This window comes from Phyllostomus discolor, chromosome 10 (genome assembly GCF_004126475.2).
Source record: "Phyllostomus discolor isolate MPI-MPIP mPhyDis1 chromosome 10, mPhyDis1.pri.v3, whole genome shotgun sequence".
NCBI classification, from domain to species: Eukaryota; Metazoa; Chordata; class Mammalia; order Chiroptera; family Phyllostomidae; genus Phyllostomus; species Phyllostomus discolor.
In genome coordinates, this window is record NC_040912.2 from 19,840,619 (window position 1) to 19,868,192 (window position 27,574).

The 27,574-nt window shown below is 35.7% G+C and overlaps 1 protein-coding gene across 1 annotated transcript in view; it reads left to right on the forward strand.

Moving 5' to 3' along the window:
• The window catches only part of CRPPA (CDP-L-ribitol pyrophosphorylase A), a 197,088-nt gene that overhangs the window by 97,464 nt on the left and 72,050 nt on the right, over positions 1 to 27,574 (forward strand). The window contains exon 9 of the mRNA XM_028525859.2: positions 16,187 to 16,318. Within this exon, the coding sequence (XP_028381660.1) occupies positions 16,187 to 16,318 (132 nt within the window). The remainder of the gene's footprint in view (positions 1 to 16,186; positions 16,319 to 27,574) is intronic.

The window sequence follows — 27,574 nt, forward strand, 5'->3', positions numbered from 1 at the left end:
ACTATTTGTTCTATAGCCTTCTGCCTGTTAACCCTATTATCACTAGGCTAAGAAAATTTGTTTTTAAGACACAAGTTATTATAAAACAGACAAAACAGAGCTGGCTATCATAATTCTCGCTGCTCCCATGTTGGGTTTGCTTTTATGTATATATCAGATCTCTAGTTTATTTGTGTGTATTTGCAAATGGATATTTTATCTATTTAACAGGCAGTGAGTGACCTAGGGAGTAGGTTCAAATACCTGTTCTACTTCATTCTCAACCATGTTGCTACTGTACCTTTATGGATTCCTTGACTTTTCCTTTAGAAAATTATAACTTTATTTCCACTTAAGATGCATTAAAGTTTTCTGTTTTGTGGTTGTGCACAGCTTCAGTGGCAGATACGCAATCAATTCCACAAATTCTACAAATGTTTTTATTTGTTTTCCGCTAATATAGTAAGTCTCAGGTATTTCCTGCCTAAATCAATAATAAAATCTGAATAATTCTGGTTTAAAATACCTCTAGAACCTTTTTGCAATTTCTTTCTTGAAGGGATTCATTTCTAACACGAAGATGCAGAATGATGAAGTCATTCTTATAGAAGGTGTTGAATAGAAAGAATTGACTGTTATTTTAAGTTTTAGGAGATTTTTGCTTGTGGCTAAATGGTCACTGGAAGGTTTGCGTTGTGGGATATAGACATTCTCCAAGATTCATCGTGAAGCACATGTAACCGGCGATGTGTGAAGGTGCGACTCTCCCAGGACATGCATTCCTAGTGTTCTCTCTGTTAGTGAATATGGGCTATTCATTTGCAGATAGAGTTATGTTCTAGTGGAGCATGCAAATAGAATGAACTCCAGAAGACTCTTCCTATGTTTTATGAATAATTATTTCTCTCGATTAAGCACCGGGTTTGGAATCACTATTTATTTTCCTACTTTAAATAGTTTACTGAGCTTAGTCAGTTAAGCAAATGTGTTTGAGAATTTATTTGCCAGTGCTGTTCTGGTACAATAAATCAGTGTATACAATGTAACATGGAATGTACAGGAGGCAAAATAAATGAAATTCACCCTCATTAGGCAGCTTACATTAATTTTGGTCCTAGAAAAATGGTCATTCCATTTTTCAAAAAATATGCCTGGGAGTTTTGTTAGATTTGTGTGTGTGTGTACTCGATTTTATTTTAAATAATAGAAATGTTCCTTAGCTCATTTATATTATGCTATTTCTTTACCAATTAGAACCAAATATATTTTAATATCATGTAATATTTAAAAATTAAATGTTATACTTCTATAATTAATAATAAACTAATGTAATACATGTGTTAATATAAATATGCTAAGCCTGACTTTGTTTATAACAATAAAAGGGTTTTACTGCATGAAGAAAAATAAATTATATTGTTGTAAAGGGGGCATTGTGTAGAAAGCATTGACTTTTATTTTAGTTTTAGGAGATCTTCGTCATGGTAAGGATGCTGAACCTGGAGTGGGGTTCAAGGTACAAGTATTGATACTGTGTTTTCAAATGACAAGTGTCTATTAACCTGACTAAGTAACTTTGTGTCTCTGAATTTAGTTCCGAATCTTTATCTGGAAACAGAGCTGGAAGCTCTCAAAGACATCTGAGTAGCTTCTCTTTCTAAAACTCTTTCTTATACTACACTATGTTATAAAGATGTTGTATATATAAGGTATATATATATAGTAGGACAATTCAGATGATTATAGTTATGCTAAATAAGAATCAGGTGCTTTGGTATTTCTTTTCTGAGCCAATTTTGAGACTTTTCTAGCTTTAATCCTGATCACAAGATTCGTGAGACTTTTTTATGGTTTGTCTTTATTTATGCCTTTCTTACATATCTTCTTTTTATGGTCTGGTTTTTATTAGGTTAAGTCTATTTCTTCTCTTTTTATGTTCATTCCTCCTTTTTTCCTCTCTGTTTAGTAACAGTTGCAAGATTAATCTTTTCCTTGACCCACACCCCTCTCCCAAAGAATCTGTCCTTCCATGTCTAGTCCAGGCAACTGTCTTCTGGAAATGACTCCTTAATCGTTGGAGCTCACACTGATGCTTCTTATTGCCAATTCATTTAAAACTCACTTTAGGTGCTATCGAGTTAGCACTTTCTGGGGAACTATAGCCTATTCTCTTTGTTACCTAATTTATTGATTAATATAGATTTATGTAACATTTTTTTGAACTTCTGTGTGACAGGTATTTTGACATACATGCAGCTTATTTAATAATTAATATATATTTTTAAAAACAGCATTGTACTTTAGAAGAATGACACATTTGTACAAGCTAATTTTCTAGATGGTTTTATCTTAATAAGGAAATAATATTTATTTATTTTCCAGGAGAAAGATTATTAATAATATGAGCTTAATTAAATGACCAGAATTAGGCTGGGAAATGATTCAGTGACTGGGAGTTCATGGGGTCCTGGTCACTGCCCCTTCCGTCCACCACCCCAAGGTGATAACTTTAACTAGGTCTACCTGAGAAAGAGGCAAGTCAGCTTGGAATAGAAGATCGAGAGAGATCTTGTTAATGAGACAGGAAAGGAAGCTGAAATTTGGAAGGCTGGACAGGGTCCAGTTATGTGCGTGTAGGTAGAATAGCATGTCCATATGGAAAAAGTAGCACATGAGGATAGTTGAAGCTGGAAAGAGCTACTGGACCAGAAACAAAATGAACTACACATTGGGGAGATTTGAAGCGTGGACTGGGCAGGTCTATGTCAAGGTGAGCCTTTGAAGTTTGAACTTTATAAAGCATCACTGCCCAGTGGAAAATCGATCTGGTGAGATCTGCATTTTACACATCCTCGGGATGCCTCACAGAAATGATGAAAGAGATCAGAGAGATTCCTGGATGCATTTGGTTTAGTTAGGAGGCTATTTCAGCAGTCCAAGAAATAATGATGGCAGCTAAGAAAGACTACAGTAATTCTAGAGTGGATGGGCAGAAATAGCTGGAATCAAGATATGTTTAAGACATAGAAGCACTAAGAATAGGCACTTTATTTAATGACACAGAAAACTTCTGATTTGATATCTCGTGAGACTGGATAAGTGATAGTAAGATAGGGACATTAGATAGTAAGATAGGGACATTAGAGAGGATTTTTTAATTTGTTTCTGAAGGTTGAGGAAGCAGATAATTATCCCAACTTTGTTGACAGATAATTAGAATGATTTCACTTATATTCAAAAGTTCTCTATTCTTTTATATGTGTGTGTGTTTATTGTATATGTAAAAGAGCTTATCCTAAAACTTTTTTTGAAAGGCAAGTTATACTCTTCTAAGGCCTCCTTAATGTTTGAATTTTAATAGAATTTCAGGTATAGGCACAATTTAAAATATATATTTTTCATATCACAATAATTTTGCCAAGTGTTATCTAGTGTTTGCATGATCATGTTTTTTATGAAAATTTTTCAGTACTAGTGTTTCATATTCTGAAAAATATAAAATAAAAAAGAAAAACACCTTTTGCAAGAGTCAAAACATTAGTATTTAGGAAGATGGTAAGAATAAAAACGGTAGTGGATAGAAAGGTGGTAAGAATCTTACCAGGCCTAAACTCTACTCCTTTAGCATAAAAATCAATAGCCACCGAAGAATAGATTGCTTTCCCAGTGTTCTGGAAAACCTTTTTTATTGAAGGCACTTTATTGAGATCGTATAAAGGTGATGGAGTCAGTGCAAAAAGCTTCTTGATCCAAACATGCTTTGGCCTGAATGCTGTTTGTAGTAAAGTTATATGTGATACTTAATACTTTTGAAAAGTATAGTATGATTTAATTTTCCAGGCATGTGAGGTTTTATTTTATGGGCTTTTGAAGCTTAACTTATTCTACCTAAATGCTGGGGTGCTTGATTCACTGGCACCCGCTAAGGTGGGATGCAGCAAGAGTTGCAGAGATGATCTTGGTGTTAGCTTTGGAAATTCTTTTTTTAAAAATAATTTTACAATATATTTTTTAAAGATTTTATTTATTTATTTTTAGAGAGGGAAGGGAGAAAGAGAGAGAGAGAGAAACATCAATGTGCGGTTGCTGGGGGCTGTGGCCTGCAACCCAGGCATGTGCCCTGACTGGGAATCGAACCTGCGATGCTTTGGTTCACAGCCCGCACTCAGTCCACTGAGCTACGCCAGCCGGGGCTAGCTTTGGAAATTCTTATGTGGCAATGATAGGACTAGTCACCTGCATGTCTCTTCTGAGTACTTTAAATATTATACCCATTTCTAGATCTCTTGTGAGAGGAGTGAAAATTTCTATTTTTTTTTGAAGTTTAATATGTTTATGACAGCATTCTGAGTTTTTGTTCTCCAACAGGACTCCAACTATGATCTTGTGTTTTGTGTTCAATTTGGAGGAGCTGGAACTCCTGCTACAGTTATAATTCTCAGTCTCTCAGCAATAACTGGCCTGCTGATGTGTATTTTTAGTATAATTATGTGGATGTTAGCAATCACAGACACTTACTGAATACTTTAAATAGTGAATCATCATTCTTTTCTTTAAAATCCGTGATCCCTTCAATCCTCAGAGCAGTCCTGAGGGTTGGTGATCATAGATGCCATTATCTCTGTAAGGAGGTCCCATACTCATTTCACGTTACCACATGACGTTCATTAGGGACGCAAATACTCTCCCTTTTCAGGTACTAGAAACCACGTTGTTAGAGGAGAAAAGGATTTTAAAATCCATTTCAGAGCATGCTCTCGTTTTGCCAGAGATGACCCAGGCCCTTTTCTTTACCTAGATCTGAGATAACTTCTTTGTGTTGGGGATTGGGGATTTTTCTTGTGAAAGGGCCAGATAGGAAATAGTGTAGGCTTTATGGGCCATTGATGCTGCAACCATTCTACTCTGTTGTTATAATGCAAAAGCAGCCATAGACAATATTTTAAAAAATTGGCATGGCTGTATTCCAATGAAACTATATTTACAAAAAAAACCCCAAAAAACAAACAAACAAAAAAAACAAAACAAAACCAGGAGGCTGTAATGAACCCATGGACCATTGTTTCCTAAATTTTGGTTTGGATTTTTCATTTCTGTATAACCATTTGTCACAGTTAATTAGTACCATTGCTTAAAATATCTGTTAGAAAGTTCTTTAGTAGACATATACTCTCTGAGTCATCAATTCTCGTGATTTGAAGTGTTGCTCACGTACCAATTCCTAAGTTTTGACAGGAATGTTCAAGGGCATGAAGTCTGAAAAATTCGAATTCATCTTCTTCCCTCCAGGAACTATCCCTTCCCCAAAGTCTCTCTCTTTTTTTCTTTTCTATTTTGACCTCATCGTTGCCACCATAACAAACTTTGCTAATTGCAAATTGACCAAGCCACTGTCCTTACAAAAATTTTCCAGAGGCTCCAGATCCCTAGTGGAGAAGGCTCAGACCTATCATAAAGGCTTGGCCTGGGCGGGTCTTGCTAATTTTTATAGCCCTTGCTCTCATTTCTCACTGAGCACTTTCCCCTTTGGTAACACCAAACTGACGTAGTTCCCACATGCCTCATATTACCTAACATATCAATGTTTCCTCTTGAGTTTTTCTACCTGAAACACCATTTTCATATGTTTTCTTGCATGGCTCTTATTATGCTTAAAATTTGAGTGACAGTATTCCTTCTTGCAGTCCTTCCTTCACACCCCTGTGCCCAGACTCTTCCCCCCTTTCCCCATGCAGTGTGAGCAGGCATTTGGAAATGTTTATTGACTTGAACTTTCCTTGACATTCCTAGTCATGATGCCTTCTACCCCACCCTGTTCCTAGGCTGCTACCACAAGGAGATGCTTTGTGGTGACTTGCAGAAATGACGGAGACTGGGTATAAGGAGCTAAATAGGAATTGCATTTCAAATACTAGCTACGTTCTATCAAGGAGAATAATACTGCTAGTTCTACCTGAGATTTTAGGCTGTTATTTACTATGTATACATTTAGATTTACAAATTTTACTACCTTGATTTATGCTATCCTTCTTACTTTTTGGTAGTTTCATTTTTTCCATTTTGCCTTTTCAAGAAAGAATTTTTGTTTCATGTAGCAGTGATAAATGTCTAATTTACAGATACCTGTTTTTAATTTTTGTGAGTTCTATCTTCATGCTTTGTGTTCGGAACTACACCTCACTGCGTCAATAAATGACTGCTTGTGTTCTTTCAATTCACTTTCTGTTTTGACTCTAAAAGGTAGAATTAAACTTTGAAGTGTTTCTCATTCTTACGGGGGACTTAATTTTTCTCTTATAAATTGAACTTAGGGTGTAATTTTCTAACATTTTAGAGAAGAGGAATTTTTTATTTCGAATTTATTTTAAATGGATTACTACTACAATGTATTAAGCAAGTAAAAAGCTTGCATTTGGGAGCATTAATTTTTATTTTTTAATTCATGTGGGTAGCCCTTATGTATTTATTAAATATTTTATTTATTTACTTTTAGAGAGAGGGGAAGTGAGGGAGAAAGAGAGGGAGAGAAACATCAATATGTGGTTGCCTCTCGAATGCCCCACCCTGGGGACCTGGCCCGAAACCCGAGCATGTGCCCTGACTGCGAAGTGAATCTGTAATCCTTTGGTTTGCAGGCCGGTGCTCAATCCACTGAGCCACACCAGCCAGGGCACATTTACTTATGTATTTAATTAATAAGAAATATTAGGTTATTTTGATGATAAAAGTTTGAATTAAAGATCATGGAAGATAGAGGTTTCTTTTCCTAGACTATTTTTGCATTTTATTTGGATTGTGAAATAAGCTGATCAATCTATTAGACATTTATAATGTTAACATTTGAAGAAGAGTTTTCTTCTTGTAATCTATCCTCTTCAAGAAAATGGGTCCAGAAGGCTGAAAGTAAGTAGAGTGTGCCCTTGTCATAAATATATCGATCAAAAGTCATCTTTAAACTTACCTACTAAGATTACAATTTGTCAACAGAATGTGTTATTGCACGCATCCATCTGTGTTACTCAGCTTACTCTTGCCCCATCATGATGAACGCACGTGCTAAGCAGGTGTTTCTTAGCCCTGCTGGCCACTCAACCGGGCTCAGCGCACATGCGCCATGAAAGTGCGCCTCGTCGTCCGGTTCGGTGTGTGCAGACATGCCCGGGCCTGAATTTTAAAAAAACACAGTGCATTTTCCATCTTAGACATTGTAGTTTTCATCTCTACAAGTTTGATTTGCACCATTTTTATGTCTTCTATTTCTGTACTCACTTTGGAATATATGGGATACAGTTACAATTTTCACATTTTTGTTAATTTGAACATCTTGATCAGTTTTGAGTCAGTTGTAAGTGATGTATTTATTTCCTTATTATGGAGCCCATTTTTCGGCTTCTTTATATGCCTGGAAATTTTATGTCTATGTGTGTTTAAGGTGTGTTACATGGGTTTTTAATTTTCATTAACTTGGAAATTTTTCAGCCATTATTTTTTCATTATATTTTCTGCTTTTTTCCCCACCTGGGAACTTCAGTTACCTGCATATTAGGCTTTTGAAGTTGATCCACATCTCACTGATGCTCTGTTTGTTTTTCCTTTTTTGTTCTCAGTCTTTCCTTTTTCTTAGTTTTATTTTAAATAGTTTCTCTTAGTATATTTTCAAGTTCATTTATCTTTTTTTTCTGCCATGTCTAATCTGCTGTTAATTCCTCCAGTGTTATTTTTTATTTTTTAATCCCAGATGTTGTTTTCCTCCTTAGAAGTTAGGTTTAGGTCTATTTTACATTTTTCTTTTCTCTATATAACATGCTCATTCTTTCTTGTAGCTTTCTGAACACATGGAACACAGCTATAAAATAATTTTAATATTTTTCTATTAATTCTAATAACTGTGTCACTTCAAAATTGGTTTTGACTGATTGGTATTTGTTCTAGTTATTGGTCATATTTTTCTGCTCTTTTTCTTTTTTCACATTTGATATTTTCCTATGAACTGCAAGATATTTTGAAATTTACCTTGGTGGGTATCGGATTTTTTTTTGTGTGTGCCAGCAGCAATACTTCAAGCTTTGTTCCAGAAGGCAGTTAATTAGAAACAATTTTACATTTTAAGTATTGTTTGTGTGATCTTTAGATGGGACTAGCTGGTGTATTTAGTACAGGGTAACCATTTCCTTCTTAGTCCTGTACCTAAAGCACTGAAAATGATGAAGTTTTCTAGCCTGAGTAATGGCCACCACCACTTTTCTCCACCCTGGCAGTCCAACCGGCATCGTTGCTTCTAATCTTGGTGGATGGATTTTCCCCAGCCCCAGACAGTTCTCTTCTATGCATGCCCTGACCCGTACGCTGCTGAGTATGTGACACTTACGTAATCTCCCGAGTTCTCCCTCTGTGCACCTGTCTCCTCCCAGGTAGCCTGCCACAGGCTCCAAAATCAGGGGAGCCACAAGGCTGCCCCACTGTTTTTACAGCAGTGAGTTGGGGCAAACACAGGCCTCACCTCATTTGTTTCTCATCTCTCAGAGGTGTCCCTGTTGCATTGTGCATTATGTCATGGAAATCTTTCTTTCATATAGTTTGTACACTTTTTCACTTGTTTTGGGTAGGAAAGTAAATTTAGGATGTGTTACTCCCACTTGGGTGGAAACAAGCTGGGCCTATCACAGTTTGAAAGTTTTATTTTCACACCTTTTCTATTCATCCACATTTTTCAGGAATGTATTTTATATATAAAGAAGAGAAACTCAGGCTGTGTTAGTTCATACTCTATATAATTTTGCCAATTCCCAATATAGTTTCTCAGAGCAGGATTTTAAGTATTAACAGAACATTTAGGCAGGAATGAAAATTCCTTTTGTGATAATAGACATGTAAGTTAATGACCAAACTATGTTAATGGGATGTATGACCAGCAATAATATTACATAAACTTTTGTGCTAGACAAGTGTGGGACACACTTGAGCTCTATACTCTTGTGTATTGTGGCCATTACTACCTATGACTATGAGCACTTGAGGTATAGCAACTGCATTTTTGTTTCACTTTAATACATTTGAATTGAATGAAAATAGCCATGTATAGCTAGTGGCTACTCTAGTGGAGACAGTACAATTCTAGACTATGCTTCATTTGGCCATCCTTGTATTGAATCACCCTTTTATATGATGTAGCTTTATGGAAACAAATTTCTTAGAAATAAAGAAGTTAGGCTAGCACCTTATTTTAATAAAAAAGCTCAATAAAACAAATTTCAATGATCCTTCAACTGGTTATTGGAAGCACTCTAATTGGAATTACTGGGTATTGTGGGGTTTTTTTTAAGACTAATGTTTAATATTGGCCTAAATGCATAAAATGTCTATTTGTGAACTGCAAAAATGTTCTAAATTTATTTTTTAAATACCACATAATGCTTATCTAAGTGGCTTTTGGACAACCACAATAATAATTATAGATTGTTGCTTAAGCAGTAGTGAATTTTATCTTGTAAAGTGAAATTTTGGCAAGTCACTAAAATATGTAAGGATTATATATTAACTCATGAAAAAAATCACTTATCTGCTTTTTGTAACCTCTGTGATATATATTCTCACAGATGTATTGAAAACTCTTTTCAAAGAAAAATTAGTAAATAAATATAGTTGTATATTTTAAATAATGTTAGATAAACAAATGAGTGCTTTATATCAATCATTGAATTGCTTTTAAGTTTTGATTCTAAAGTATGTTTCAGAGGGTAGAGATGTTCATTGTAGATGTATGTAATGCTTCAGATAATTGTGCTACAATACCACAGAGGCAAAGTTATGTTCTTATAGGAGAAATTACTTTGTAAGTAACTAAAAAAATATTCATTTTGATTTTTAAAAACATTTTAAAATAATGTTAGGTTTTTCTATTGACTGTGTAAACTGTGAAGTTCTGGGTTCATTTCTTCTTTAACCTTTTAGATCTGAAAAAAGTGTACAAAAGTATAACATTATAAAACTCATTTTTAAAAAGTTCTTTGGGTGAGTAGAAACATTTAAAAACTTTTGTGTGGTTAGTAATGTAATACAAAGTACAGTTATTTTATTTTCTACCTTTTGTTACATGCTGTTATTTTCAATCTACCAATTTTGGTGGCATTTTACTTTGTTAGATTTACAAATGAGTTGTTGAGCATGAATTCTGAGTTTTTATGATAGTTTATAACTTCATTAGTTTCCATTCATCAGAAGTATGAGTTAAATTTCATGATGGCATTGATTTAAATTTGTTCTGAAATGCAATGATTCAATATTGAAGGTTTGTTCTTTTTTCTTTTTAATAGTACAATTCATTAAGTTAAAGCCATTTTCATTAATAGAGCCCACACAATTTATAAATAGTTGAAGCGAGATGAAAGTTTTCCTAATATATTTTAGTCCTTAAGATGCAGTGTTACTTTGATCTGTTTAGTATTGGCCAGTTTCATCAGTTATTAGATTTCCCGTTTTTGAAGATGTTGTTGAGCCTAATTCATACAATTTACTTGTCTGTGCACATATGTAGATAATTTTGCGGTATCTATTGTTTGGATTCAGAGAACCTCTGGTCTATCTGCTGAATCTTTCTAACTCAATTATTTGATAATTACCAGAACTCTCATTTAGACTGTTCTTCCTTCCACTTTGGTGGCCATTAAGCAGTGCATTATTTGGATATATACTTATGCTTCACAAATTGCAAATTTGCAAATAAGCGAAGAACCTACTTCCCTTCTTCTCATAAATCCTGACTCCCTTCTCAGGCCTTCCTGTGAACATGGACTCTGGATTGAAAGAAGTATTAAATATGGGTTATGGAACGTTCCCGATGTTTAGAGAATATGTATGTGATATTAATTATTGTTTTTATTTAATGTACCTGTCTTCAGAGACAGGTGAAAAATCGCATTTTAAACATAAAAAGTCAGTTGGAATTCATCTGGGACCAGGGACATAGGAAATGGTTCCTAGACAAATACAAAGCACGTGTACGACTGCATGTAGAAGATGTGAGGCGCAGAGAATCCTTTTCCAAAGTTCGTGGGTGGAAACCCGGCTCACCCACAAAGCTGTGAAGCTACCCATGTGTTATACCTTCAAGCAATTTGCTGGTTTATAGGAGTGAATTTGCTACCTTTTAAAAATGCACATTTTTAGGGGTAGGAAGCAATCCTTATCTTCATTTATGTGTGCATGGAAAAGGACTGTTAGAAATGACATCCTGACTGGGAAGTAATGTTAGTGTAATTTACATGTAGCAGATTAGCGAACAGTAAAAAAAAAAAAAGAGATCAAAGAACTCAACCTAGAGGAATGCTTTGCTTTATTTCAATGGGTGTAGCCTGTCCAGGCTGTACGTTTGTTTTACTAGAGCAAAAGCGTTTACATTTCTTTTGAGTTCTTATGATCATTTTTGTAACTCTCTGCTGTCATCATATAAACCTGGCCAGTTTTTAAAAATAAAAAAGATTAAAATTGATTATGTTCTTGTAACAACTGAAATTCTTCCTGGAACACATAAGTAGCTGGTATGTTTGAAAGGTTAATATTAGTAGCACAATGGGAAGTATATATTCAAGTTTTCCCATATTGCTATCAGGAAGTACACCTGCTGGAGGTTATCTTCTGCTTTTCACAGGTCATCAGGCCTTCCTGCCTGGTGAAAGAGAACTCTTGAGATGCATCCTATTGGTTTATGCCTGTATCAACCAGATTATACATTTCCTAAGGTCAACATCTATTTACTTAAAATTTAATTATGTCGACTAGCACAGTGTTCAGCACATACTAAGCGCTCAAGAAAACCTGTATTAATTCCCTATGTTCTTTTACTACATGATTAAGTTTCCCTATAATTATTTTTCTAGATTGATTTTAGAAACAGAGGAACAGAGAGAGATTCAAAGAGAGACAGAGAAACATTGATTTGTTGTTCTATTTATTTATGCACTCATTGGTTGCTTCTCACATGGGCTTGACCGGAGATCGAACCTGCAACCTTGGCACATCTGGACAAACTCTAACTGAGATATCCAGCCAGGGCTCCCTATAATTTAAGTACTTGTTTTGATGGGATAACACAGGCAGTTTGTAGATGTCTGAATAGCTTGCCTGGAACTCACTTTTATGCACCATTTCCTTAATTTAATTCATGGAATCTGCACTGAAAAGCATTCGCCACCTAATTCTTTGTGTGTGTGTGTGTGTGTGTGTGTGTGTGTGTTGTTACTTTTTTCTTTCCAAGGATCTAGAGTATGTTGTATCTTACAGATCTGTAGCTGAGTGGAAAGTCTTCTTGTTCCTGTTTAGATGTCTCATGGCTTGGCAAGAACTTTTAAAAACCATGGTACCATGACCTTTAGTTCAACCTTGGTATTTTTGCTATAGCACATGGCTTTCTAAGAAAAATTAGGTTACATGGGATTGATAAATAAGAGAGTTAGGCCCATGTAATGCAGAAGTAGCATAAGCTCATGTGCAACTTTTCCTAGATAAGAACAAGCAGAAAAACAGGAATAGAATTAGAAACTTGGAAGGAAAGGTAAACAAACAAACAAACAAAAAACCTCAACTCAGTTGCTGCACCGGAAGTAAGAGCCTTTGGACCATTTGTTTTTCATTTGATTGTTATATTAGTTTCTAAGAGAACTGTGCTAAAACATACTCTATGTTTATGAATTTGGAAATTGTGTTCTTAGAATTTAGTCAATTTTTTGCTTTGTGCATAGAAATCTATGTTCTTCATAATATTATGATTATAATTTTTTATTATGTACTACTCCTTTTCATCTATATTAATATTTTTTGTCTTAAGTCCTACTGGGTCACTATATTGCTAAAACATTTATTTTTGGTGGAATTGCATGGAATGTCTTTTTCATCTTTTTCTTTTGTACTTTTCAGGATAGTAATGTTTTGATATTTATAACTAGTGTATTATTAGATTTTTCTTAAAAATCCAATCTGATAAATGAAAGAGTTATTTGTATCGTCTCTTATGAAAGAATTAAGTGTATTACATTTATTCTTATTAGTTTTGTATTTGGGATTCTTTCTACAAGCTTACTTTATTTTGTTGTTGCTATTGGCCATTTGCTTTGTTTGCTGCTTTCTCCTTATGTGTTGCTGCATTGATATACATAATACTTTTCTCAAGTATTATGCAAGTTAGAAACTATAAAATATAGTTGTATATGGCTTAAATAAATAACGTCACTTTAAAATATGCATAATTAGCTGTTAGTTGTGAAGTTTCTAATTTCTGGCCTCCAAAGCAAAACACCGATTCAGCATGTTTTAATTATCCATTGAACATTCTCATTCCAATATAATGTATTCTCATCTACAGTTTTAGTTCTACCATGTTTAGGTTCCCAAAGTTATGATTTACTTCTGTGATTGGTAGTTAATGTAATTAACTCACAGTAAAAAATAGCTGCAGGCTCTCCTTTAGGACACCCCTGGGAAAATGAAAAGCGAGCACCGGCTCCCGCTCTGACCTCCCAGAGGTCCCCTCGCTCTTGGCGGTGGCCGACTCCCTCCTGGGCCAACCTGAGGGGCAGCTGCACAGCCGGGACATCCATTCCCCGTTTTATCGTATGCTTATTCATCATTCGTTCTCCTTCTAATGTGTTTCCATTATTTTCACTCTTATTTCTGTGCATTTTAAATCTCTGTGATGGCTGTAATTACAAATCAGAGTGGTTTTTGTCTTTACTGTCCTTGTGCTATTTTCCCCACAAACCCTCCTCCTTCTCTCTTGTATCAGTGAGATTTTTCAGCACTCAAAATTTCTCAGGAAAACTCACATTCTATTAAACCAGAAATGCCTGTCTGTCCAGGCTGGCACTGAGGTCGCCCTGCTCATGCACTGCAAACCGCCTGGGCTTTCTGCCCCTGTAAAATCTGCTGGACATGCTGTCCTCTGTCATTCATTTCATGGCATCTAAGTAGCTCGGTGGTTACATGGTCAAAAGAATTCAAGTCCTCAAACGGTGGTGTTGTGCCCCAGCCCAGCTGGTATGGAGCCATGTAGTGATCTGGCCACAAGGGGTCAGGAGAGAATCTTACCTGCCACCAGGCCCGCTCCCCCCCACCCGCTGCCCAATCTTCGGATCCATACCTTGACTATAATTTCCAAAACTGCCTTGAGTTTGTGGAATTAGCCTACTTTATTGCGAGCAAGCCCATCAGCAGCAATTTTAGGTTCACCTAGATGTTTCAAATTCAAACGACTGGAAGAGGCCTTTGTGGTGCTGGTTTGCCCAACTTTGTTGAAGACTATAGGGCAGAAAAGAAAGGCAGAGCACAGACAGGTCTCTTCCGTTTTAGCTCTTGATTTCACCGACTCACGTTAGTACAGGGGCTGTTTTGTTTTGTTTTGTTGCAACTTCTTCCTTCACCTTGGTTTCTCAAGGGCAAAGGAAGGGGACCACAGAGGTGGCATATGAGCCATCCTTTTAAAAGGCTTAAACTACAAATAGGAATGAACATCTTTTGCATCAGCTAATAGTCATTAGCTTCCAGGTACCAACTATGGGAACACCTGGTTACGAGTTAAATTACACAGAAGGAAATTCTAGTATTTATAGCTCACTTACAGTTCTTCCAGCCTGGCTGTGGTTCAACAGCCAGGAGTTACTTTTATCATAGCAATGCTACCTGGTTAAAAAAAAAAGGCTGAAATTTCACCATTGTAAGTTTTCAGGGAAAGAGCTACAAGACGTGAGCTCAAGATCCTAGGGTCACATGGTCTTTTCTTCAGCTATTCAATAGACCAGAAACCTGAAAACTTTTCCTTTATTTTTCTTGCTTTTCTTGTTTGTCTGTTCTTTTAGTTTCTTTATGGATTGAACATTTTTAAGGGAAAAAAAGTCTTTCTGTCTCCTTATATTTCAGGGGAAAGCAGTTATATGTCTTTAATTACATATACTTAATGAAAAATTCTAAGAAATAATTAATATACATTACATTATCATCATACAATTCTCTGTAATAATGGATGTTGTGTAAGTATTTTTCCCTAAAAAGCAAAACGCAATGTGATGGGTCAAAAATTATTCTTTCAGCCCTGGCTGGCGTAGCTCAGTGGATTGAGTGCGGGCTGGGAACCAAAAGTGTCCCAGGTTCGATTCCCAGCCAGGGTATATTCCTGGGTTGCAGGCCATAACCCCCAGCAACCACACATTGATGTTTCTCTCTCTGTCTCCCTCTCCCTCCCTCCCTCCCTTCCCTCTCTAAAAATAAATAAATAAAATCTTTAAAAAAATTATTCTTTCATATTACAGAAAAAAATATGATAAGTTTTGTTGTTGTTTTCTAATAGACTATATATTCATATAAAATAGTAGAGGGAAAGGGAAGGGATTAGTAGAAGAGTATGAGGGTGGAATATATTTTAAAATTCTTCTAGTTAATGAACACCTACAATTGAACAAATTACAACCCTTGAGAGTTCTTAAAATTTGGTATTGTGAAAGAATACATCTATTTCTGAATGTTCAGTCTATGTGTGCATTTGCATTTTAAATTGTTGATTTGAAGACTATATGACTTTTATATTCCATAAAAGAAAAAAGGTACTGTAAAACTGCAGTTATTTGGAGAAATGAGAAAAGATCACCTTGAGTCTTTAAAATTTAAAATAGAAAAATAATGTTCAAAAAATAGTTGAGTAATTTCAAGAAAAACATTATTTTGACACTGCTAAAAATAATTCTGTATAAAATTCTTCTAGATTTAATTTAAGGAATAGATTATTACTTGTAAGAAACCAGTTAATTACTTTAAAATAGATTCTTCTAAAAATTTTATGTACTTAGTTAAGCACTCTTGAATTTTATTGATATTATTAATTTAACACATATATTTACTTCTAGCCTAGTTTCAAATTACAAATTATGATTTAAGTTCAATGAACTGGTGAGATCATATTTTTAACATGTTTGACTCTGTCACAGGTTGAAACGGAATATTAGTACTTTATGTTTTTCAGCATTGTAGCCTCCATGCATCTGTATTTATAAAGGATGATTCATTGATCATATTAAGTATTTATGGCTTGGAATGATTGACTAGACATTAACACAAATTGATAAAAAGAATTGCAATATTATAATTGTAGATTCTTTAATGTTACACTTTCAAAGAAAAGTGAAGTAATGGTATCCTAATGGTTAACTTTTATATTACTTTTCAGGTGCATTTTCTTGATTACAAATCAGTGCCTGTTGATCAGAAAATGGAAAACCTAATGCAGATTAGAGAACTAGCAAAGGAAGTGAAAAAAAGAAATATTTTACTGTGTGGTCTTCTCATATTTTACCCACAGGTAGGTAAAATGTTGGTCTCTTCAGACTGTGTGTTCTATAGACTACAGTTTTAACAGTGGCAACCTGACTTTGTTAAAAGCAAAGACATATTAATAAGAGAAAATAGGCTGGAAAAGTACTCATCTATCGATGTTCTATAGTAGATATAACATGTTGACTCGAGGGGAAAAGTAAAAATCAAAACAAGCCCTGACCAATGTGGTTCAGTGGGTTGGGCATTGTCCTGAATACTGAAAGGTTGCTGGTTCGATTCCTGGTTAGGGCACATGCCTGGGCTGGGCAACCAATCATTGTTTCCGGTGCACATTGATGTTTCCCTCTTTTTCTCCCTCCCTTCCCCTCTTTCTAAAAATAAATAACTAAAATATTTTTTTAATGAAAACAAGTTTTTTGATTAGGGAAAAAAGATGAAAATTGGCAGGTATCTCATGCTAGATAGTCCACATAGAATTGCCAGATATGCAAACAATAAAACAGAATGCCCAGTTAAATTTGAATTTCAGATAATAAATAATTTTAAGTGTGTTCCAAATTTGAAAGTTCAAATTTGAAATCCAGATTTAACTGGACTTTTGTATTTAACCGACAACCCTAATGTTGTAACTCTTAGCCATTTGTATATTTTGGTGTCACTTATTTTTGTGTTGTGCTGAAGATGTTGGTGAACAAGTTGTTAATCACTTGAAAGCAGGGCTTAGCATTCAGTTTGCAGGAGTCCATGTCATTTAATTTAATTAGAGAAAACATCATCATTGTCTTTTAATAGCAGCAGGTTAGTTAAGTTGAAGGTAAAATGAATTAGCAAATGAATTATTTGCACAGAGAAATGTTATATAAAATCAAACCATTTGGAGAATCTTTAGAGGATTTGCCCTTTGTACATCGATACCTTTCATGGAATTTACAGAATGCTTTATAGTCTCTCAGCAATGCCACGCAGGAGTCAAAGAAATGAAATAGTTGACTGCTTTTGTAATGTTTCGGAATGAAAGTTATTCGGTACTGACTATCCAGGAAATGACAGGTATTTAAAGTTATGGTTGATGAATAACAGCTATTGTTGCTGAAATATTTAAGGTGCCTTTTTAGACTGAAGGTAACATTTCCTGTGAAACAAAAGAATTTTAATTAAATGCAAAGATCATCTTTTAGAGAATCCCTCGGTTTTCTTTAAATGTTGAGGTTGTTTCCTCTGCTTCCAAAACATGAAAGCATGACCTCCAGTGAGTCATCAGGAACAAGGCAAAATTTAGTTTATTTAGGATCATGGGATCATACAGTGTTAGTGCTGTAGGGGTTGTTGGAGTCAGAACAACCAGAGCCTCAGGAGATACATAAACTTGCCCAAGGACAGATAACTGTCAGAGTTCAGGAATATTTTCTCTTCACTGGATTGCCTGTGGTTGTACTCCAGATTATTATGGTAGGAAAAGTAGATCAGTTCCTTCTTCTGTGCCACGCAAGGACCACAGACGCACACTAATGCTGCGCTCTGCAGACAGAACATACAGTTCACTGAGGAAAATCTCAAAAGCTGAGAAATGGTAGAGCACACACAATGCCTGGAGCTCTCTGTGACTTAGGTTAAGCAAAAACAGCCACGGTGCACTGTACCTGACATAGCAGGGGGGAGTTTGGTTACCACATGAAATACAGTATCCCCAGTTAAATTTGAATTTCAGGTAAACAATAATTTTTAGTATAGGTGTATCCCAAATATTACATGGAATACATTTGCACTAAAAATCCTGTGTTGTTACTCTGAAATTTGAATATAACTGAGCATCTTGTGTTTTTCTTTGCTAACCCTTGTAGAGTTTATATCTACAGTAAAACGATGCATTTTCCCACCCCTGGTATGCTCCAGGGGTGTCCAACCCATTGCCCACGGGCCACATGCGGCCCAGGATGGCTATGGATATAGCCCAACACAAAATCGTAAATCCACTTAACACCTTTTTTTGCTCGTCAGTTTTCGTCAGCGTTGTGTATTTAATGTGTGGCCCAAGACAGTTCTTCTTCTACCAGTGTGGCCCAGAAATGCCGAAAGTTCGGACACCCCTGCCACATTTATGGACTAGAGTGCAGTGAATGTGTAACTCTTGTACCCGCGAAGGCTCCCTGATTGGAAAGGTGGCCTGGCGGGGAAGGCGGAGCCTCTGCTGCCCACTGCTTGGTATCTGACCTTTGTTGCTTCGGGCCAAGATGGACCTTCTAAGCCAGCTCTCTACTGAGCTTCCAAAAGTGGGAAGAAGATGATCCTGCACTACCCAGCAGAGCTACAAAAAGCAAGCCCCGAAGAGGGGAGGGGATGACACAGAGGGGCTCATTACTGTCTTCCCGCTCCTGAGCGCCCTCTGTCTTCTGTTCCTACAACTGTAGCACCAGAAGGCATACAAAAAAGGAAGAACGTTGCCAAAGTAGTTTTGTAATTTAAAAAATACATATAAAATATCTATGAAAATCCTTCTGTGTAACTCCAGAATAGGACATGGAACAAAGAAGTGAGGCTTTTTGGCAACAACATTAAATTAGATAAAGCTGTGTGAATTCATCTGTCAGAAAGTGTAAACGAGATCTGTCTTTTTTGATTAGTTAAATACCATTGTCTTTCCCTGTTGTCTGGGTTTCAAAGCTTTTGTGTGTACTGTAAAGAACACTCAGGAAGCATTCTGGATTCTGAATCTCTTTGTAATTACCTCAGGTAAGTTCATAACGAGACATCAAGAAATATATGAATAGGGCCTGCTACTCTAGGATACCTTTGTGCCCAAAGGCCTGTATTTGTAGGATACAACTGACACCAATTATATCCCACTCAGATGCACTCCGTTTGCTTTGTGTCTTCTAGCCATGAGTTCCCCTTCAAGTATGTGTGGTCATTTGAAGAACAGGTAGGCAGATGTTGTCAAGTAGCAGAACACACACACACACACACACACACACACATTTTTTAATGACAATCTCAGAGGAAGCTAGACTTAAAAACTCTCCTTCCTACAATGAGCAGTTCCTTGGAATGTAACTGGGAATTATTTGCTAAACACACAGTACTTTCCATTGCTATGAGTCACGTGGCATGCACACCAAACACGCAGCACCAAATCTGTTTACAGAAAGCTGTAATGCCCTGTTCAGAATAATCAGGCTTTTTTGATGTGGTTATGTTTATGAGACTAAATATTTCTTACTTTCAATATTGTTTTGGCTTTTATTGTTTAGACTTAAGTCATTCTTTGGGAAAATATGAAGGTCATGAAATGCAATGTCTCTTCAAATTGAGTAAGTTTGAAAAACAAATCTGTTTTTGTGGGTTTGGTTAGCTTACTTGGAAGACTCATTAGAGAGAGTGGCAGTCAGCTATTGTACTCAGACATATCCTAGCCAAGTGGAGTGTCAGATGCAAACCTCTGCTACAGATCACCCCTTGATTTTTTAAAATAAAAAGTTCAACTCTGTGAATTACAACAGCCTTGGAAATTTCTTAATGAATGAATTCCTTTGAACAATGTATTAGTTAGCTATTATTGTGTAACAAATTATCCCAAAACTTAGAGGCTTAAAACAACATTTGTTATCTCCCAGTCTGTGGTTTCTCTGGCCCTGGGCATTTCTCAAGGCCGTAGTCATCTCAGGGCTCCCTGGGAATGATGTGCTTCCTTAGCTCACTGAGATGGATTGGAAGGACTCGGTTCTGCTGGGGCCTCCGTTCTTCACATGCTCATGGATGGACACCTGCCTCTATTCCTTGCCATGGGGGCCTGTCCATAGAGCATCTCAAAACATCAGTGCTGGCAAGAGAGGGAACTAACATGGAAGTCACAGTCTTTGTCAAAAATCAGCAAGTGACATTCCAACACCTTTATTGTATCCTGTTCATCTGAAGCAAATTACTAGGTTCCACCCACAACCAAGGGAGGTGATTGACAAGACATGGATACCAGGAGGCGGTGATCATTGGGAGCCATACTGGATGCTGCCTACCGCAGCAGTACCGGAGTGCTAATATTGCAGGCTGAGAATCATATTTGCTTGTACCCACTGAGTGCAGATTAAAGGGCTTGTAACATAAATAGGACTAGAAATGTTTAAAGGTAAAAAATACAGATGCCGTATACTCACACACATATGTGCATGTGTGTATATATGTGTGCATATGATCACACATACACACGTATATTTTTTCTCTTGACATATTACTGGAGTCATAACAGCTGGAGCAGGTTATCAAGGAAGTGGAGAGCCGAAGACATGAAAACTTACTTTTACGTTATTTGTACAGTTGTTTTAAAAGAGCTTGATTCAGGTTAGATACATATCAAATGCTTTGGGGGCATATATGTACAGATGGGCTATATTATTTCAGTTCCAGTTAGTGAAGCTAGCATTACAAAATAATTGCTATAAAATGGTGGTGTTGCATTTGAAAAAGTTGTGACCCTTTACCTTAAGAGCATGTAACCCAGAAATGTTTTGTCTCAGAAACTTGGAAAAGAGTTCCCAGGAAACAGAGTTGCGGTAGTAAGTCAAGAGGGATAAAAGGAAGCCAATGAATCTGATCATTGGAATCTGTTGGTCATCTTCAGGGAAGACATGCATGTGGACATGTGGAAAATACTGAGAAATTAACTGGGAATCAACAGATTTCTTATAAACTCTTCCTCAGTAAAATTCTTGCTATTATCATTGATGTCTTTAAAAAGTTTGGAATAAGATTTAATTTACTTTCTGAGATTTTTTTTTTAAGATTTTATTTATTTATTTTTAGAGAGGGAAGGGAGATATATATATATATATATATATATATATATATATATATAGAGAGAGAGAGAGAGAGAGAGAGAGAGAGAGAGAGAAACAGAGAGAGAGAGAGAAACATCAATGTGCGGTTGCTGGGGGTTATGGCCTGCAACCCAGGCATGTACCCTGGCTGGGAATCGAACCTGGGACACTTTGGTTCCCAGCCCGCGCTCAATCCACTGAGCTACGCCAGCCAGGTACTTTCTGAGATTTTTGACTAATAAAATAGAAATAATAGGTGGCATGACAAATAGGACAAAAGAACAAACTGAATAATTAGTCCCTGGAAAAATGGAGAGTTTTCTAATATAGATGGTATCATTTCAGCCCTTTGAAATAAAATGTGTTGTATATATCCTGCTCACAGCAATTTTATGCAGACTTTCCTTAAATAACATTAGAGGGAGGGAGATACCTTTACTGTTTATTTTCATTTTATGGACACTAATTATCTAAACTTCAGAAGCAGCTGTGCAAAGAACTCTAAAATTTCAGTGTTTAACTGAGTCAACTAGAGGACATGATGTGCATGCTAAAGACTTGAAAAGCTCAAGTTGAGTGAGAAGTGAAACTAGACAGGAGAAATGTGAAGCCAAAATAATTATTTTAAGGTTTGACATCCTATGTCAGTGGCAATAATTCTAAATACTTTGAAATATCCATGGCTTATTGACTCTTAGATATTCTATGTAATTTAGATTAAGGGTAACATTTCCAAAATCATAGACTAAGGACCGTTTACCAGAAATGAGAGTTGGTTGTAAAGTCCTTATTTTCTGCCTGAATCCGTCAATATTTGGAAAAGATAATAGTTTGTAACATGTGTTTATTGTCTCTGAAAATCCTATCAGTGTTTCTAATTATAATCACAATGAAAATATAGAGAGACCTTCTCCACTGAGGACCAGAGAGGTATGAGTCATGTTTGGCATGTAGATTTATGTTTGGAAAACGGTGAGGTTTATTAGCTTTCAATTAATCTCGTTACTCACTTTTGACAGTTGGTAAAGAAATATATTTTAATTAAGCTTCGGCTTCCTCTTACTGAATGCATAATGGCAATTATATACTAATGCTATTAGGAAATGAGTTGGTTTAGTTACGAATATATCTAGAGTGACTCTTTTAGAATCTGGATTTTAATGGGCAGAAAAAAAATGTTTCACAAAGACACTACTAATGATTATTGTTATTCAGTTTTGGTCATTGTTTACATTTGGTATATTTTTATCACTAAGTTATGCTGAAATCTTGTATCAGGAAGAATATAGGAAATAGTGTTTAAGGAGTACCACAGATAATTTACCACTTTTCCCAGTTAAACTTAGATATTTTCATCTTTTTGGTTTTTAGTCTACTTTTTAAAAATATATGACTCTCAAACTATATTTATGACCTAAGTTCTTCTAGATTATAGTAAACTTCATAACTAGGCCGCAGGTCTGCTTTATGGACAGACTTTTAAGAAGGCTTTTAAGAACACAAGAAATTGTTTACTATAGGACACACTTCACATTTTTCTTTTATTGTTTGCCACAAAGATTTTTTTGGTGGAAGTACTTGAAGACAGGAAGTTTAATTTTTGCTTACAGGCTTTCAACCTAAAATTAGGGTGTTGAAATGCATTAAAACAAGGACCATTAAACTAATCTATTTGGCCACTTCCTGGTATGTCTCTACTTTCAGTTTGCAGGCCTGAGCCAACCTTCTGCTCTGTTCTTACTCTAAAGTAAGGTAAATAAAAGATCCTTTTGAAGATATGCTGCTGTGACCAGGTTCAGACTAGCAAATACCAAGCTATGTATAAAAAATGTTTGGTGTACAAATGTGTGCATTTAGTGGTGTTCTAGTGCATCTGCACTATACTCTATATTTCTAATTCCTTTCTACTGAAAAGTCAGGACATTTCTCGCTTATTTACTAGGTAGATGTCTTTGAGTCTGATTCGATCTATTTAGTTTTGAATTTTTAATAGGAATAATAAGTTTTGCTACATATGTCTACCAGAGTTTAACATAATTGTGTGATATTCTTCACCATCATAATCCTCTGATCCCATTATTAAATTTCTGACTTCATTATTTAAAATGCCTTGATGCAATTAAAGGATTTAGGCTCTTCAGGGAGGGTGGTCTCTCTTTCTCTTTTAAATTTAAGATTGGAGGAGATTAGCCAAAGAACATATATGCATATATGCATAGTCCCTGCACCTGGACAACAATGTGGTGGAGGCTGCTGGGGAGGGAGACTGGGTGGAGGGGGTGATGGCGGGGAAACGGGGGACATCTGTGCTAGTGTCAATAATGAAAAATATTAATAATTTGTTAAAAGCCCAGCATTCTCACAAATTGTCTTTCTGGTCCTCATGAGAAGAAACAAGCTAAAAACCTAGATAAGAAGTTACTAAAAATTTAGTTTCTGAATTCTCAGTTCCGGCCCATGGAGAGAATAGGCATTATCTAATTTTTCAATGAAGATGTTACATAATTTTCCCAAAATATGCTGATCATAGAGCAAAGATTGAAGTATGCAATGACCAATCTCCCTGAACCTTAACAGCAATATAATAATGAAGGCAATGCATTTATCCTAAAAAATACCAGTTGAAGAACTACATGAACACAACTGGGGAAGAGCTTAATAATTTTTAATAAATGAACCAGCCAATATGGTTTCAGAAAGCCTCATTCATATTTTCTAAAGTTGTGCCTTCTGTGTTGTGGTTTCCATTTTTTTTTTTCATAAACTAAACACAAGGCTTTGCTAGCAACATCTTCAGAATGTGGGTTTTCTACTCAAATATATTTCTTAAATAAATCACAAGTGAATGCTCCTTACCTTCCTTCAAGTTTTGCTAATTGTTTTAAGGTCTTGGAAAGAAACAAGGGTTTTTTGTTTTTGTTTGTTTGTTTGTTTGTTTGTTTGATTGTTAAGTATGTGCAAGAAAGGCCCTTTGCCAGGCATCAGGAAGAAGTCAAGTGATGACTCAGATTTGACCCTTGCCCTCAATGAGAGAGTTTTCACTGAAGGGTTTTAACTATAGGAGTTTTAACTATAGCAGAGTAGTTGGGTATTTAAAATGCATAACTTTTGTATTTTGGGTTTTATTTCCACAGATATGTGTATCCCAGAGGTTAGCAAACGTGGCCCTTGGGGTAAATTCATGAAAATAAATAATGGGAAATACTTATTTTGCCTTTTGCTGCCAGTGTGGCGTGCTCTGTGGAAGCCTCCACCTTGAGATTACAGACCTTTTCAGCTTGTGTATCTCTGGGACCTTGTTTAGTAAGAAAGCAGATGTGCTAAGACAAATAGCGGAGCGCTGTCTTGTCTCAGCTCTGGTGAGAAGTGAATTTGCTGACTAACTAAAATGTGCAATAAAGAAAAACAGTACAATCCCGAAAGCTTACCAAGTTATGATTTTTAAAAAATCTTAGAAAAGATGCAGAAATTACTAAATGTGTGTCCGTTCTTATAGATTCCCTGACTTTAACAACGTTTATGAAAGAAGGTAATTTTTCTCTCTATGACCTTTAATTTAACTTTAGATACTAAATGTAAATGGGAATTTTTAAATTGTGTAATTGTCTCAAGTATCCAGTTTGTCTTTCGTGACTAAATTACTGCTAATTCCTTGCCTTCCCAGTCAGAGTTTCAATTGATTTATAATTTTTGAATATTAAATTCCATGTATTTTTAATGCTTATGATGGTTTAGATGGGAGACATAAAAGGTTTTGGCCAAAATACCAATTCATTAAAAATTTTATTTTTTTAAAAAAAATTTAGACTGTATATTGTTTGAAAACTGCAAATTTGTAACTTAGGTAAATATAACTATAATGTTTAGTGAGATATGAAAAAAACATACACTTGCCATAGTTTGTTATATAACACAGACCTGTCAATTTTAATTTATTTTTAAATTTTCAACTAGTTACCTTAATATTTTGAAAATAGATTATTTTTTGGTTTCTCAAGATATTACCTCTTAATAAATATATGGATATATTTATCCATATATTTGGAGCTATATGGAGCTTTATGTTAGGATACAGATTTTAGTATGATACTTCCTGAAAAAAATTTTATGATTATTTTAAAACTTTAAAAAATGCAGCACTTTTGGCCCTGTCTGGATAGCTCAGTTGGTCAGAGCATTGTCCTGCTACACCAAGGTTGCGGGTTTGATCCCTGGTCATGGTACATATAAGACTCAACCAGTGAATGCATAAATATGTGGAACAACAGATTGATGTTTCTCTCTCTCCCCCTTCTCCTCTCTCTCTAAAATCAATAAATAAGAATGCAGCATTTTTGTCAGTTTCAACTAAATTTACTGGAGGAAGATCAAGGCAGAATGACTTTTTAAGCCAGTGGAATGAATTTGTTGAACTACTCGGTTTACCAGTCAGAAATTTTTAATTGCAAATGTCAGAAACACAACACAAACTGATTTAACAATATAATTGAAAACCCATGGCATTAGCCTTTGCCGAACCCATCTGCTCAAAGGGTAATTGCCTTTTTCTCTCTCTAGTCTGTCTCTTCTCCACCTACCTATACCCAAGAGCTTGTTTATTTTTTTCTCTAACATTTTATTTCTTTTTAATTTTATTTTTCAATTACAGTTTATATTTAGCATTATTTTGTACTAGTCTCAGGTGTACAGTATAGTTGTTAGACAATCACATACATTACAGAATTGTCCCCTCACCCCATAGTTCCCACCTCACACCATGCATAGTTTTTGACTTGTTTCTTTATTCTCATGCAGTTTTCTAAATAGCATTAAACATAACCTTCTCCTGTTCCATGTCTACATTCTATTAGCTTAGTAAACTCAGTGGAGTAAGAGTATCTGCATCCTGATATTTTCACCAAAGTCTTGGTCCTCACTCTAATTAAAGCTTGTTTGTAAAACATATCTGTCTTTTCTGATTCAATTACTGTGCCCAGTGTGGATGTTCATCCTATTAACCAGACCAGTTAAGATGCCCATCTCCGGAACTCAGTGCGCTTACGTATAGTACATGGATGAGTGAAAGGACTGGGTGCATTCTGAAAAGGAAATTATGGTACCATTCTCAACATTGTGGGGGACAGATGCTGGACAGACCAAAACAATAGATTATGTGTTTGTGTTATGGACTGAATGGATATCTCTGCCAAAATGCATATGTTGAAATCCTAACCCCAACTCTGATAGTATTAGGAAGTGAGGCCTTTGGGAAATAATTAAGTGATGAAGATGGGTCCCTTATGAATCGGATGAGTGCCCTTACCCTCTGTTACATCAGGACACTAGAAGACAGCAAGCTGCACACCAGGAAGTGGGTTCGCACTGGATGCCAGATCTGCCTGCATCTTGGTCTTGGGACTCCCACCCTGCAGAACTGTGAGAAGTAAATATTTGTGGCTTAGTCTAACTAGTCAGCAGTGATTTATTGCAACATCCTGATTTAACTAACGCAATTTATTACTTAGGGCACCTTTCCATCTTACACACTTATCTTATACACTTACTAAAGTGTGTACACGCTTATCTTACACACTAAAGTGTGTAAGGACATTCAATATTTGTGGTTACATGATAAAGTTAGGTGCTTGTTTATTAATTACCTATGGAATTCTAGAGTATCAAAGTTTTGGGGGACTTCAAAGCACAGATAGCCAAACTCTGCTTGAAATATTGTCAACCACAGTTATTTTTAATCACTTGTGAGATACCTTGTAAATTATGTATTGTTAAAAATAGTTTCAAAGTTTGGAAAAAATTTAGTTTAATAAAAATAATCAGCCACGATAATAGTAATACCCATTAGTCTCATTTTCATTCATGCATGCTCTCTGGACATAGGGAAAAAAAGATAATTCACACCTTGAACATCATTCCTTAATTTTTTGGGGGGGAGATTTATTTATTTTTTGCATTTTAAGCTTTTTTAATAAAATGTTTTTTGGTTTTCAAGTACAGTTGTCTCCATTTCCCCCCCCTTAACTTCCCCCTGACCACCCTACCTCAATCCTTCCCCTGTTTGGCTTTGTCCATGGGTCCTTTACACATGTTCTTTGATCATCCCTTATTTTCGTTACAATGGAAGGAAATAGGTTGAGAATTGTCCTACCATATCTATCAGCTTTGCAATATTATCTTCTTTCCAGAAAAACAATATTAGAGCTTTCATATATTTGTATTGTTTATCATAATGCTTAGCTTTGGTTTCCTTTATCATACTGGTTTCTTTCAAGATGTAACTATATGAAATAGTGCATTGATCCTGCCCTTCCTTCTCTCAAGTAATCCCCATAATGCTTCATACTTTTTCTTCATAGCAATTTAACACGATCTGGTGCACAGTGTCTTTTACTTATGTAAACTATGCTCATTCTGGCTTCTTCGTCTAAAATATGAACCCTGAGAAGCAGGGTTGTGTGTATGTGTGTGTCTGTGTG